The sequence below is a fragment of the Catharus ustulatus genome, chromosome 21 (assembly GCF_009819885.2).
Source record: "Catharus ustulatus isolate bCatUst1 chromosome 21, bCatUst1.pri.v2, whole genome shotgun sequence".
NCBI lineage: Eukaryota > Metazoa > Chordata > Aves > Passeriformes > Turdidae > Catharus > Catharus ustulatus.
Window position 1 is genome coordinate 5,167,794 of NC_046241.1, and position 14,971 is coordinate 5,182,764.

A 14,971-nucleotide genomic window follows, 5' to 3' on the forward strand; every position below is an offset into this window, starting at 1 on the left:
GTCAGAGGCTGGAGTCACTGGTGTGCCACCAACAACCTGGCCACAGGCAAGTGGGAGAGAGAGTAACCTTCCCCCAAAAAGTGCTTCCTTCTGCTGCTGTGATAGAAAATGTGGCATTTCAGCCCTTCCCTGAGAGGATGATCCAGAGTGGCTGAGGAAGGCCCAGGCTGAGGAGGGAGGTGATGGGTTTCCAGCTGCGCTCTGTGGCTCTGCACTGTGGTTTTTGTAATGTGCTGGTTGCCATACAGGGCAGACATCTGATAGCAAGAGGTTTACAGTTCCAGGAAAGCAATTGGAGAGCCTGGAAGTACTGAAATACAACATGCTCTGAAACAAGAAATTCCCTGATTGTTCAGCAAAACTGGGAGTCGAGTTCTTTCCACTTTAATTTTAACCTGAAATCCTATCTGCAGTGTCATTCGAGCCATGTCAGGACTCAGAAAGCTTTGAGCCAGACACTCCAATGGTCTAAATTGCCATAAACAATTACATCAGAGAAGATCTTGCTGCATTTGCCGGCCCTGCTGTGGCATGCAGATGTGCACCATCAGCCCAGAAGAGCTTGAAGGGGGCTGTAAATCCTTTTGCTCTGCTGCAACAAGATCCAAGTCCTTTCATTTGCTCTTCAGGAGGGGAGAGTGACAGAGCTGGGCTGGGCTGCAGAGCTGAGAAGGTTTTTTGAGGGAACTCACAAGATCAAGCCATGAAGTACAGAGCATGGAGTGAACTCGTGGCTCTTGGCTCCGGTGCTGTGGTCGCTCCCAGAGCAGGAACAACCCCACACACAGCTCTGGATGGTGTCCTGAGGATCCTTCCCATCACAGTTTTGTCCCTCCCTCATCTACAGGCTACAATCCTGAAGTGGAAGGAGGGCTTGCTGGCCAGGATGGACTTTCTGCTCCGAGCAGTGCCATGCTGAGATGGGGCTGCTGTCTGGGCTCTGCAGTGCCAGGGCAGAGCAGGAGCTTCTTCTCATCCGACACATTGCTCTTGTACAAAGTTGTCCAAACATCACTTACAGCAGAATTTGTCCCAGAGTGGTTTTTGCTCTTTGTTCTTTTCTGTTTCCTGCCACTGGAAACATGATTCAAAGGTTTTCTGCAACAAAGCGCCTGGCTCTGCTGTCGCTGAATCCAGCCATTCTCTGCATATACATGAGCTCAGCCACAGCTGGCAGCACCACATCCATGGCATTCAGCTCCCTGAAAATCTGAGGCTGCCGAAGGACAATCCTGGAGTCACCACTGGTTTTAATCTCTGCTCTCCATGCAGAAGTTTATGGGGTTTTTTGATAATGTACTGAGCTGTTGTTTCCTGGAAAAACTGGGTTTTGTGTCCTGGACCATGGGCTGTCTGTGGAGTAATTAGTTGAAAGAAATTTCTTAAACTCCCCCAGCTAGAGGGTGTGGGGTCACCCTCTGAGTGAGCAGAGGAAGGAATGAGAACACCAGGCTCAGTGTGCAGGGGAGGGCAGTGTGTCAGTGGTACCAGCGAGATCCTCACATCCTGTATCGTAGGGAATGGGTAGTGTTACTCCAAATCCTGCCCTTGAATTTTGTGTTAGGAGTAGATGCACAAGGTAGCAAAGTGGTTTTCTCAGGGTCATGCAGGAGGTCAGTGGGTGGCAGAGGTGGCCCAGGAGATCACAACAGGCCATACCCCTGTCCTTTTCAGTAGCTGCTACATCAGCAGGGCCAGTTCCCATACTGGAGCCCAGTTTCCAGAGCTGAAGGTGTTTGCACTTGGCCGTGGTGTGTCACAGCCTTGGAGTACCATTACACCCAGGAAAGCCATGAGCAAGTATTTGTCCTGCATCAAAAATCAAAAGTTGCTCAGAAATGCAGGCAAATATGCTGAAAACCTCTGCTTTGAAGAGTATGAGACCAAGAGTGAGGGCCGTGCCTCTGTGCAGCTGCAGGCCTGGGTCTCTCTGCTTCCCCTTCCAGAACCAGGGTGCTCATCCCTGGGCACCTCTGCCCACAGCTGCAATCAGCTTCTCCTCTTGCTGTGACAATCAGTGCTGCTGGCCCCAGGCTCAGCCTTTCCTGGGCATCCCACTTCATGAAGAGGCACATGCTGGATTTTGTTGTTGGGGTGACACTGTGTGGGACTTTCCCCACTTTTTTTGCTATTCTGCTCTCTGTCACTCAGTCCACCAAATCCATTGAAACCTTTGGAGTGGCCCAGGGTTGCCTGTGAGCCCTGTGCATCCTACAGGGAATCACAGAGCTTTCCCAGCCCCAGGGAACTGCTGCCTGCAGCAACTGAGGCTGCTCTCCAGCAGCTGAGGGGCTGCTTGGCCCTCGTAGGCTCTGCTGCTGGGGAAGGCAGGCTGATCCCAGCTGGTCTTCGTTTAGAGTTAATAGGAGTCAAAATGAGCCAGAATTTGAAATAAATCCCATTGACTTGGCACGGTTTCTTTCCTGACTCAGACGAAGGAGACGCACTTTTCAGGCAGTTGCTCCAAGATTCCCCTCCTTATTGCAAGAGAGGATTTCATTCCCCTCCTCTTCCACAGCCCCAGGGCATCTGTGTCCTTCAAAAGGAAGATATTAACCCTTAGTGTTTGGGGGAGTGTCAGTCAGAGCTGTGCTGCCCAGGTGCTCTCTCTGTTCTTTTCTTTCCCATTGTCAGATTCCAACACTAATTTTTGGAGCGTTTTGGTTTCATTGTGTCTGAAAGTTTCTCAGCTCAGTGGGGATGAGGCCCTGCACTTCTCCTACACTTCCCACTCATCCATCAAGCGTTTTAGTGGCACCTTTGTCTCCCGTGCTTTCTTGGAGATGAGGAAGTAGAGGCAAAGAGAGTGGGGGAAAATGGATTTTTCCCAGAAACAACAAATTAGTGGCAGTTCAGAGCTACCAAACTGAACCAGAGCGGCTCAGAGCACACAGCACAGCTCTGTACATGACTCTTTGCTGCCTTACACTGTGGCTGCTTAGGAAAATCAAGTTAAATGGACTTCCTCCTCCACAAAACCAAAAACAGCAAGTTTCAGAGCAACAGCTGCATGCAGATAAGAGTTTGCTCTTAAGCAGAGAGTTCAGAATACACAATTTTGGGTTGGATTCCCATTGTAAGCTGAGGAACTGAGCTGAAAGGAAAGTCACAGCAATTCTGGCTGTAGTCTTGCCATCCAAGACCTTTTTATAGGATTTCCCCAATTTGCTCTTTCTTTGAGCGCAGCCAGCCAGCTCTACCTGCACTCCCTCTCGGGTTTCCACAAGCAGGCCCAGAGCCCATTACTTCCCAGTGCTCCCAGTGAAACCCTCTGAACCTCACAGCACAATCAGGTCTTTCTTCTCGAGAACAGTTGAGTCTTTCTTCTTTCCCCATACTCATTCAGGAGCTGCTGCCCTGTCTCCTCCCCTTCCAGACTACTGCTAGGCAGAGTGATTATGAAATGTGTTTCTTATAAATCCAAAACATTTATGTCTTCAAATGCCCGGCCTAAATAATCCCACTAATTTCCTGAGTGCTTGTGAACTGTCCTCCATGGGGGGAGGCTTCTCTCGATCAAAGTTTATTAAGTGGAGGTTCTCATATGGAGACATTGCTGAGCAGTAGGAAATTATATGGGGCTTTTTCATTTCCCTTTAAATGAGCTCACTGGCTGGACAATATGGGCATGGTCATCCTATGGTTCATGCTTCCTACCTTTATTGTTGCTTTAGGTTTCCTGCCCTTTTTACATCCAGTGCCTCAAACTATCACTTTTTTTTTCCTCTGCCACCATGTCACTTTTTTTTCCTTTGCTCAGTAGCTGCATTCTGGTGGTTCTGTCTCTTCCTGCCTCATTTTTTTTGGGAGGGAGGAGTGACCTCAGACCTTCACTCAATGACATACACCAAAAAAAAAATAGTTTGAAAATATGCTCCTGCTCCACAGCAGTCCTGAGCAATCCTGAAGCAGCCTGAGGCAAGCTTTGGGAAGCTCTCCCACCAGTTCTGTGCCCTCGAGACCTTCCTTCCTGTGCTGTGCTGCAAGCAAGGCAGGAACATATTTGCCCTCTGGAATGCCAAGAGCCAGAGCAGGATGGTGAGTCACATCTCTGTTCCCACTTCCCCGACCCATTGCCTGCAGCAAGAGCATCACTGGCTGTGGGGAAGTTTGGGTCAGGATTTTAACTCTGTTTGTTGTTTGGCTCTGTTCAGGACATATCTCTCTGCAGTTCATTCAACTTCCTTGTTTTGTTTTTCTGGATGTTGTTGTCAGAACATAGATTTCAACTGTTGATGTCTGGTGAATTTAAAGCTGAGCTGCTCATCTATTTGCTCCTGTTAGATGTTGCTGTTGTGCTGGGCAATAGATCTGACTTTTCTGTCAAGGCCATCAGCAGCTGGAAGTCTCTTTTTCTTTTTCTTTAAAAATTAACCAATTTGCATTGGAAAATAAACCATTCTTCTTTCCCTCAGGGGAATATCTAAGGCTATACTAAAAAAATCCTTGTAAATCTGTGTCCTTACTGAAAATGACAATGAAATTTTAAACATGCTAGACCTAAGACTATAATTTTTATTTTTTTTTTTGCTTTCCTTGGATATTTTGGCATAGCTGAAGGCATGTGACTTAATAAAACCACTGTTTTCCACTGTCCCTGGTCACAAATACCATCATCATCTGGAGGTACTGATATGCTTCTCTAGTGAAGAATGCAGCATATAAAGAGAAATCACCGTTTAAAAATAGTCCCACTGACAGAGGAAGCTTGGAAAGAAGATATATTTTCTCAGCAAACCATTAACCCAAGGCATACAACAAAATGTGTACAAACCCCACGAACAAAAGCGTGGAGTGTTCAGTGCCTTGGCACAGTGACCCAACTGATGTGAGTCCAGCAAAGGAAACTTGGATTTAATTATTTTGATATACAGGCTTTTGTACATCTTCTGCCCTCACTCCTGTCTCTGCTAAAGAGGGAAGAAATCTTAGGAACCTTAGGAACTTTACACTGCAGTAAAAGAGGTACCAAAAGGTGCTACATTCCCAATGTACTTTGAGAGAGCCTGGATGAAGATATGACCTCATTAAATTTTATTTTTATCTTTTTTTTTTTCCTTCCTGTTCTGGCCCTGATTTTTTTCATCCCTGGACAGATGAGTCAGAAGAATGGAGAGAGAAGGGATGGGACTATTTCTGAAGGCTACCAAAGTTGTTGCTGGGCTTTTTCTTCTCTGTGCAATGTGTGGAGTGTGGCAGTGCAGTGATTTCTGGGAACTGTGCAAACCCCTGCATATGTGCCCTGGGAACATCTGGGATTGCAACAGCAACCACATCTGGATCATCACAAGTAGAGATATCGCATATCTGGGAACCCCAGACAAGTGTTGAACTGCCTCTAAATTCATCTGGGCAGAATTCCTGCGCAGTTGGAGAAAGCATATCCAGGAAAATCAGACACATGGTAGGCTTCCCACTCACCAGCAGAGCTTGCTGGCCAAAGTCCTAGAAAGCGTGCTGGGAGAGCACAGAAATATCCCTGACTGATAGAGCTCATTCCTCTCGAGGAGGTGACTCAGTGAGTCACAATCTGAGCCACGTCTCTGCCCGTGGTGTCGCCAGCGTGCTCTGACCCATTTTTTTATACCAGCCAAGCTTTTAACCAGTGGATGAGAGTCAAGAACAGCAAGGGAGGCTTGGAACAATGTCTCTATGGCTTGCTGTGAGTGACAGCTCATCTCACTGTCACTGACAGGAGCTGGTGATGCTGCCAATGTTTTTTTTTTCTCTTCAGCAATGGAGAAAGAGCTGCACCCCAGCTGGAGGACCCAGGAGAGCTTTCTGGAGCAGATGAACATCCCTGCTCCATGAGGCCGATGCGTCATAAGGGGAAAATGGAGCAAGGAGTTTATTGGAACCCGTATCTGTGCTCACATCCACCACCCAGGGAAAAGACAAGCTGAAGGAACCCTGAGAAAGTTTGAGAAGCTGTTTGTACGTGGCACAGTCTCACTGTGGATTGAGCTCATTTTTGGGAGCAGGACTTGGACTGTCAAAGTTTGGTTTGGTTTTTGTTGTTCACCCTCTCCCAGATGACTCTAGCCCCTCTATTTGTGCTCCATGATGGCGAGTGCAAGCAGGACCTTGAATGCTGGCAGATTTTAGGAGCAGTGTGCAAATTTTGTTTCTCAGATGGGAAAATATAAAGCCTAAACTTGTCTTCTCGAAAAGCAAAGACATTTTCCAATGCAGGGTAGAATCAAGTTTCAGTCATGAAGCTTTCATGGGAGATGTATCCTGGTGGAGGGGACCAGGCTGTACTTCAGACTCTTCTGAAGTATCTGTGAGACCCTCGTGACCTCCCCATGAACAGGGTCCACCTGCCCTGCACAATGACAAAGTGTGTCTCATCAATGTACTGGTATCTGCATTTTTACAGACAATATAACACATTCTCAGCCTGGGGATAGAACCTTTGCATGGAAATCTTTGTTTCATGACCTGCCACAACACTGCAGTTCCAGGAGCATATCTAAGTATGCAAAACAACTCTGCTGGAGAAGAACAAGGGCTTGGCCATCACTGGGTTAGGAACAGATCTAGCTTAAAATGGGCTTTCTCCCATCTGCAGGAAGCATCTACTGCTTGTGCTTCCAAAAGTCCAGGGAGACTGATGGAAAAACACTATGCAACTGATTAAAAACCCCAGTTGTCTCTTTATTCAGTCACATCTTGTTTTGACAGTAAAGTTTTGTGAGTGATTCCACTATTCCCTCTCCAAATTTTAAAACCATAATGTGCCAGGGCACTGCTGCAGAGTTATTGTGCTTCAGGTGCTGAGTACCAGGTCCCACAATGAGCTGCTGTAGAGCTGGGAGGGTTTGGCCATTTCTGATGCTTTCACTAGTGAGAACTCCTCTGTACTCCTGTCAAAAGTGTAAATCATGTGGGTGATGCTGGAGGCTTGGCACCCATCATCTACTGCGGCTGCTCAGCATCTGTGGGAAAGTAGTTCCAAAAGTGATCTCTTGGAAAGTGGCTGCAAAAAAATAGCACACAAAAAAAGCCCTGAGCAGTATGGAAGAGACACAGAACAAGGCTCATGTGCTCCTCAGCAGGGACCTGTCCTTTGTGAAGCCTAATGGTGTTGGCAAAGTGAGCTCCTGAAATGTTTGACTTAGGTAAAATGGAGCTGTTCCCTCTGGGGAAGTGAACTGGCACAATCCTTTAGGGTTGGAATAAATCTAAATTCCTCCTCTGTGTTCAGAGCAGGCACATCTGAGGCCCATGTTTCAGATCAGAGTGAAAAGCCCCAGATATGCCTCACTTTATAAGTTGCTGTTATTCAGCTGAGACTGCAGCACCAACCATGGTGAAAATTGTACCTTCATAGCTGGGAGGCAGGGGAGCAGAGGGAGAGGTGTGGTGCTGGTGTGGAGATGCTGTTGAAAAGTTTGTCACAATTGCCAAGAAAGCATGAGTTATTTTGCTCAGTTATACTTTCTGCTTCTTTCTGTCAAATTCAAAATATTCTGTCTCCCTTGCAGCCAGCAGGGTCAAACACTGGAAAAAATGAGTTCCCTGAGGTCCCTAAGGAGAGGCTGCTGTATTTAGCTGCTCATCACAGCACATTTCTGTGGTGTGGGTGTGAGGAGGGGCAGCAGGTTCTGCACCCACACTGGGTTCTGACAGCAGTTCAGCATTCCTGTCTCTGCTTGCCATGGCTCCCACCTCAAGTTTTGCATCCCACTGCATTTCTAGAATCCTCATCAGTAGATTGGGGGTTCTGTGTGTGTGCCAGTAATAATACAAATAGAGGGAGGGGGTTTTCACTGTGAGCAGGAAGTTGTGCATGGTAGGTGGATAGAGAATGAAACCATTGCCTGTTTTCACAAGGTAAAAAGAAGGAGAGGTGGTGTGGAATCAATGATTCTATTTGGTAGGGTCCTGAAACTATATAAAAAGTGTTGATACCTAATTTAGTGCCAAAGCTGATGAAGGATACAGCTGTTGGGAGAGCAGTGGTGCAGAGATGGCAGCTCAGGTGTGAACCAGAGGAAACCTTTTGTGGGAATCAGGGTAAATGTGTTTGGGTAGGTGCACTTCTGGAGATCCTTCTTATGTACCCTTGGAGACAGAGGCACACATCTGATGGCAGTTTTCCATGACCCACCTGTCTTCAAGATGTGATTTTAAAGTCATCATCATCAAAATTATCACAGTATCACCTTTCAGCTGTGTTGCCCAATAGCCACCTGAGCACAAAGGTCTTTCCACCTTTAAGCAATGAGTTTTCCTCCATGTGTGGGAGCAGCTAAAGACCAAACTCAGCCGTGCCCCAGCTGTAGCACCTGTGGCTTTGGTCTGACCTGCACAACCTCCTGGGCTCCTTGTTCCCCATGGCTGGGTGAGGATGCTCTCAGGTTTGTGTGTGCTGGGGAAATGGCTTGGGAGTGGCTGGTTGAGATGTGACTTCTTTGCTTTCCCATTCCAACATCCTCTTTTTTTCCCCTCTTCTAGGGACCAGAAGGGAAACCAGGAAAACAGGGGGAAAAAGGCAAGCCTGGCCAGAAGGTAGGAGCATCTCTCTGATAACATCACAGCCTGTGTGTCTCTCTTTCCTTACCTATCTCTGATGTTTTCCTGCAGAAGTTTTGTCCCACACTGATGTCAGTGCCTTTGCTCTGCAGGGCAGCAAAGGCTACCAGGGGCAGCTCGGCGAGATGGGATCCCCAGGGAGGCAGGGGCCGAAGGGGAACCAGGGCCCCAAAGGATCCCGAGGTACCCTGGGACCGATGGTGAGAAGAGCTCTGCAAATGCTTGAACTCAACACAGAGAAACCTGGCTGGCAGTGGTGGGCACGGGCCTGAATGGAGCAGAGAGCCCAGCACAGGCTCCAGGGCACTGAGGGAAATGCTGTCAGATGGGGTTAATTGGTCAAAACATCTCAATCTGTGTTCTGAGCAGCACAGGAGAGAGTCCATGGGGTGGTTGGGGTGGTGCCCCGTGAGCCCAGCTCACGTTGCATCGAGGCAGTTCTTCACAACTCCCCAGATAGGCTGAAATTGCTGAAATATTGGGGATTTTTCCTCAGCTGAGTGAGCTGATAAGCTATTTTTTGCAAAGATCTTCCCCTCTGAGACTGCACACTCATGGCAAGAGCTGCTTCCAAGTCGAGCTGTGTTGTTATAAGGAACTCTGCCTTGGATTCCTGCCCTGTTTCTACACCCACTCTTGATCTACTTATCTAAAACACTTGGAGCAAGAAGAAATACAGCATGGGAAAGGGTTTGAGCTGGGTACTGAAGGTGAGGCTTCCAGAGAGAACAGCCATAGTATGGCAGAGAGGGCAGAAATTTAATTTGCTTTAGGCACAAGAGACAAATGCAGTGATATGTAAAAGTACCTCTTATGCATTGCAAGCTGGTTAGGAAACTTCTTGCACTCTATTTGATAGAACTTAGTGCAACATCAGGAGTTATTTATGAACTAGGAATAGTGGTGATATTTCAGAACAGCAGCAAAAAGTGATGGAGTGGTGGTTCTGCTGATAGTGTTTTCCTGCACTAAAATTTACGGCCTCACCATATATCCTCCCTTAATAGTCTTTGGCAAAACCTCCATGGATTATTTCACAAGGAGGCAAAGCAATATCTGAGCAACAGTCTGTTGGAGTGGACATGTCTCTGTTTTGTGGAAAGGGCTTTATTCCATGCTAAATGGGATTATATGGAAATTTTGTGGCTCACTTTAATCTGATGATCTGATTTAAACCCCTTTGTTCACTCTGCTAAATATGTGATTCTGATCTGTGGCAGTCTGGTGGACTTCCTAGCACACGCTAATTTGGATATAGAGATGTGCAGGGGGGCAGAGGAAGAGCACACAAATGCAGCCATTTCTGATAGCAAAGCTGAGTGAGGTGGGGAATCCATTGCTGCAGGCTGGCAAAGGCACAGAATGGCTCCTGGCACCCCTCTCCATGTGTAAGAGGTTAAAGCCAAGCAAAAGCCACCAGGTTTGCAGCAGAGCTCACTGGTGGCCAGGGGAAGGACTGGCCACAGTCCCATGTGGAGCCAAGCTTTGCTGTCACAGCCCAGTGCATCCTCCTCTGGTGCTGACACCACGGGCTGCTCTCAGTCCCTCTGTCTGTGTCTCTCCAGGGAGCTCCAGGAAGGATGGGGGCTCAAGGGGACCCAGGCCTAAAGGGTTACCAGGTAAGGGTTTTATTTTCATCTCCCAGCTTATCTGTTCTTAAAACTGCCACTCCAGGATGCAAATTGTTCTTAAACCATTATCTAGTTCTGATCCCGAGTTCAGTTCTTTGTCAAGACTCCATTTTCACCACCTGCATTTGGTTCATCCCTGCCCATGTGTCCCTCCAAAGCTGGCATGCACCACCCAGGGCTGTGAGATGTGGCAGGGAACCAGGCAGGACTTTCAGTCCCCCAGCCCTTTCCTGGCTCCTCACATGCTGTCTGCTCTCCACAGGGACATGCAGGACCACCAGGGCCCATCGGACCACCAGGGCCAAAGGGGGAAAAGGTGAGTTCAGGAGTCTCATGTCCCCTTGAAGAGATGATTGTGCCACTGCTCATGATTGTCTCCCATGCATCTGCACTCTCCTCACCCTGTGGCAGAAGCAAAGGTGCCTCCTTGACCTCACAGCCCCTTTCATAACCCCTCAAAGCTACAGCCTTGCCCTCCAGGCAGTACCAGGACACTGGTGCCACCAGCACGCGCTGCCCAGGCACCACGTGCCCTTGTGCCAGAGGCTGAGCCAGCACCAGCCCTGGGGATGTGTTTTTCCTGCATCCACAGAAATTCGGCTCAATCCCCAAACCAAAAGGAATCAGATTTGTAGCTTTCTGTGACCAGGTCAGAATAACTCCCTGCACAAACGAGCTGATCTTCAGCTGCTGGTGTTTCTGCTCTGCTCCATGTTCCTCGTGCCCCACCTTTCCAGCTGCCCTGACTCAGAGCCCTCTTTCCACGGTGGCTTTTCCCTGGTGCTTTCCCCTTTTGCTGAGTCAGCACAGCCATAACCAGTTCAGGCTGGAGCAGTGACTCACCCTTTAAGGGTTTCCTGTTGGCTCCCAGAGCTGATGGTGTCCTTCACATGCCTTCCTCAGCCATGCTCCCTCCTCCTGACATGTCTGTGCAGAAGGCTCTGGGGACAGCTCATTGTGGCCTCCCAGGACTTAAAGGGAGTATCTAAAAGAGGGGAGCATCTTCCTACAATGGACAGATAATGATAGGATAAGGAATGCTTTTAAAACAAAAGTGTAAAGATTTTGGGTAGATGTCAGGAAGTTCTCTACTGCCCCATCCCTGGAAGTGTCCAAGGTCAGGTTGGACAGGGCTTGGAGCAGCTTGGTCTGATGGAAGTTGTCCCTGCCCATGGCAAGAAGTGGAATGGGATGGATTTTAAAGTCCCCTTCACCCCAAACCATTCTGTGATTGTCCCTTGGTGTGGGAAGAGAAGGTGATGGGGACTGGTCAGTCCTGATGTCCCCATGAAGAGGAGAGATGCATGAACTCTTTCTGCTCATTTTCTACTCCCCATCACCAAGAGAGCATTCAGCTTTGCCTCTGCACACAGGTAGTGCAGACAGAGCTTCATCACTTATAAAATGAGTTTATAAGGACTTGCTGGGGCTTGGAATGGATCCCTTCAGCTCAGGCTCCTGGTGTCAGGATACCCTGTTCACACCATGCTCTGCTGGAGATTCCCTGTGCACACAGGAATCACTGGGGCAGAGCAAGCTGTTGTGTTCCACTAAGATATTCGCACACCTCAGAAATTTTGCTTTAGGGGTGAAAAATGGTCATTGTGCTTTTTCTCTCATTTCCTGCTGCTGAAACACATCCATGGAGGAGCAGCTGGTCCTGCTGCTCCCTTTCTCCATTTGCTGCCTTGCTGAACTTCCTGGCAAGAGTTAGACAAGCACACCAGCCCAGGATGATGTGAGAGCTCATGACCAGACACATTGTCAGCTCATAACCTGCCCCAGAGGTTTCTTACAATTCCACTGTTGAATCTTGAGCATCCTGGCAAAAAGTTGTGGGTCATGACAAGCAAAAGCAAGGTCAGCCATTGACCCTGCAGCCTGTGCAGATGTGTGTGTCTATTGCTTAAATTGCAGCTGTAGTTTTATTTGAAAATATTTAAAGTTTCCATCTTGAAAGCTCTCATAATTTCAGTAGCAAATGATCCCCAAATTATTCATCTGAAGAGCTCAGTGGAGCATTTGCCCTTCATCAACAAGATGTTGCTCTGCAAAAGGACACAAGAAAAGCACTCCCTGAGTGGATCTGGTGTCAAAAGAGCACAGCAGCATTCTGATAAATTAATTCTACGTGCAAGTATCCAAGCTGAGGCCTGATGAAACCACCAAAGTGTCCAGTGCACCCTGCTAAGAGCAGTCAGCTCTGCTAATGACAGCTGGATCTCTTCATTCATGTTCTCCTGCAAGGCCAGTGGCTCTGCTGGCACCTTGCTGGGGAGCTGAGGAGGAGATGCTGAACCAGGAGAGCACAAAATCATGTACTGAGCCTCCAGCACCACTTCCTGCAGCATCCAGGTGCTCCACAACATCTTCCATCCAAGTTTTCCTATCCACCCTCCCTCATCTCCTAAGAGCTGCCTGGATCCCAGCCTGAGGACAGACAAATTCCTTCCCTCCAGACATCTGTAACCTCTCACAAGCGTGTGAACACAGAAATGGGAGCCTGAAAGTGAGAAATAAAGAGAAAATGGAAATGGGACCACGAGTACTCTGTGAGCTTTAAGTAATGTGGTGAATGGAGCTGTGCTGAAGGAGGAGGATGTAATGTGGGGAAGGTCCCCCCTTTTTCAGAGAAGAAAGCAGTTTGGTGAGAGGCACTGCTGTGGAATCCTGTGCCATCCCAGCCAGCTACTCTGCCACATTTCATACATTTGCAGCTCCTCAAAGAGGCCTTGCTCAGAGCAGACGCCTGCTCTTGGCAGCTGCTTAAAGCAGTCCAGATGGGATCCTTTTAAAAATTACAAACTGGTGTATCTCACTTTGGGACAGGAGCCAACAACAACAAGCCTTCCCTTCTTCTCCATGCATTTTCCATTTGTATCCTAACATGTTTACTTTGCTGCCCTTTACTCTAACTTTTTTTCACTGCAACTTTCTGAAGAATTAGCACAGACCTTTCATCTCTCTCTCAAGCAGCTGAGGCACCAGGAAGCTCTGGAGGAGCTCGGTTTTGCAGTCCTAGAGCTGACCAGGCTGCAGGACTTTCTCAGGCAGGAGACAGAGAACAACGTGGGGATTAGCCTCAAGGGGAAACAAAGGCACGATGGGGAGAAAGTCTGTGAGTCTTGATGCTCTTCAAGGGTCCCCAGAATTACAGCTTTCTCTGAGTTCATCACACTCAGCTCCCGAATGGCAAAGGTGTGCACATCCTGCTGGGGAAGAAGCAATCAGTGCCAAGACTTGTGTAGAGTAACAGACACACTGGGATGACTTTTTCTTATTTCCCTGGGAGTTGAGAAATGGTGGTTTTGTTTCCCTTCTAGTCATCATTCCTTAGATAGTGGCTAGAAAGCAAACCAGTTGCCAGGTATTTTGCTGCTGGCTTCCAGCAGCAAGTTCAGTAGCTGGAAATGGTCAGCAGAGAGAGGGTTTGCTTCCCCTCCTCTTCTCTGCCACCCAAGTTTCTCTCAGAGGCAGGCAGGCTCACCAAGAAATTTCCCAAATGTCCTTACTATCAGCAGTTGCAACTCCAACAGGAGAGTAGCCCAGAGAGAACGTCAAAGAGAATTGTAAATACAGCAGAAAGAGCTGGTGCAACCACTGAGAATTACAGAGTCTTTGAAAATCTTGGCTCTGCAATCTTTGGAGATTTGGATGTTCTTGGAGCACCCAAGCACCTCCAAAGATGCTTCAAAGGAGCTCTGAGACACGTTCATCCTATGGAGCCCAAGTGCCAGAGACTGCCATGGAGTAGTCAAAAACGGGAGGAGCTGGAATGCAGCAATCTTCCATGGGGAGCAGAGAAACTGCCATCTCTGAGCTCAACTCCAGAGAAAACAGGACATCATGACCCTGAGTGACTTTCACAACAGAATTTAAAAGGATAGTGTCTCTGTTAAGTCTTAAGGGATCTCTCTGTGGATGTTTTGGAGGGACCTCAGTCGTAAATAAGCTGGGTGATGTTATCTGCCAGCCAAACCACGAGCTCTGAGCTCGTGCTGGGGAGCATCCCAGCAAGCAGAGCAGTGTGTAAGGGGCTGTCTCACCTGGCTGATGGCAAAACAAGCCCACAATGGTGGCACACAACCCAGGAGCCCATGCAGACCACCCGTGCTCCCACAGCCCAGACAGCCCTCAACGAGGGCGGGGAAATGCTTGATTAAAGAGTTTGGTGGAACTGTCAGCAATAAAATTCAGAGGCAGAGAGTTATTTCCCATATTGTCATAATTACATCCTGCTTGCTGAGTTTCAGGAATTGTTGAAAATAACCCTTTGCACCTGGTTACTTAAGGGGGAGAGTTAGACCAGGCAAAAACAACCACCAGGAATCAGGAAAGCAATGTGAAGAGTCAGTGAAACAAACAACAAAAAAAATTGTTTAGTCTTTCTTTGGATGAAGAGGAAATAAATTCAACAGAGGTTTTGACTTCAGATGATGTGGAAGGATGGGATTGGGTCTGTGCAGAAGCATCTGGTCTAAAATCTGCTGTTTATATTAATACTAACATTTTATTCACAGGGACAACAAGGTGATGACGGGAAGGTAGAAGGCCCACAGGGACCACCTGGAGACAGAGTAAGATGTTAAATCCCTTCTCTAATCAATCCTGGAGCAATTTTTGTGGGTGGCTCAGTTGGATTGCTGCCTGACTTGTAGAGCATACACAAGCCATTGAGATATTGCAGATGAAAGCTTGTTTACATCTCAGGTCTCTGTGTGCTCTTGTAGGGCCCTGTTGGTGACAGAGGTGACCGAGGGGAGCCTGGAGACACTGGTTATCCTGTGAGTCTTATTCTAAAT

At 48.0% G+C, this 14,971-nt stretch overlaps 1 protein-coding gene across 2 annotated transcripts in view; it reads left to right on the forward strand.

The window, feature by feature from the left end:
- COL27A1 (collagen type XXVII alpha 1 chain) overlaps positions 1–14,971 on the forward strand; it is a 141,394-nt gene that overhangs the window by 112,008 nt on the left and 14,415 nt on the right. For both annotated transcript variants that reach the window (XM_033077501.2, XM_033077502.1), the window contains 6 exons: positions 8,461–8,514; positions 8,631–8,738; positions 10,104–10,157; positions 10,432–10,485; positions 14,690–14,746; positions 14,900–14,953. In XM_033077501.2, coding sequence (XP_032933392.1) covers positions 8,461–8,514; positions 8,631–8,738; positions 10,104–10,157; positions 10,432–10,485; positions 14,690–14,746; positions 14,900–14,953 — 381 coding nt within the window. The remainder of the gene's footprint in view (positions 1–8,460; positions 8,515–8,630; positions 8,739–10,103; positions 10,158–10,431; positions 10,486–14,689; positions 14,747–14,899; positions 14,954–14,971) is intronic.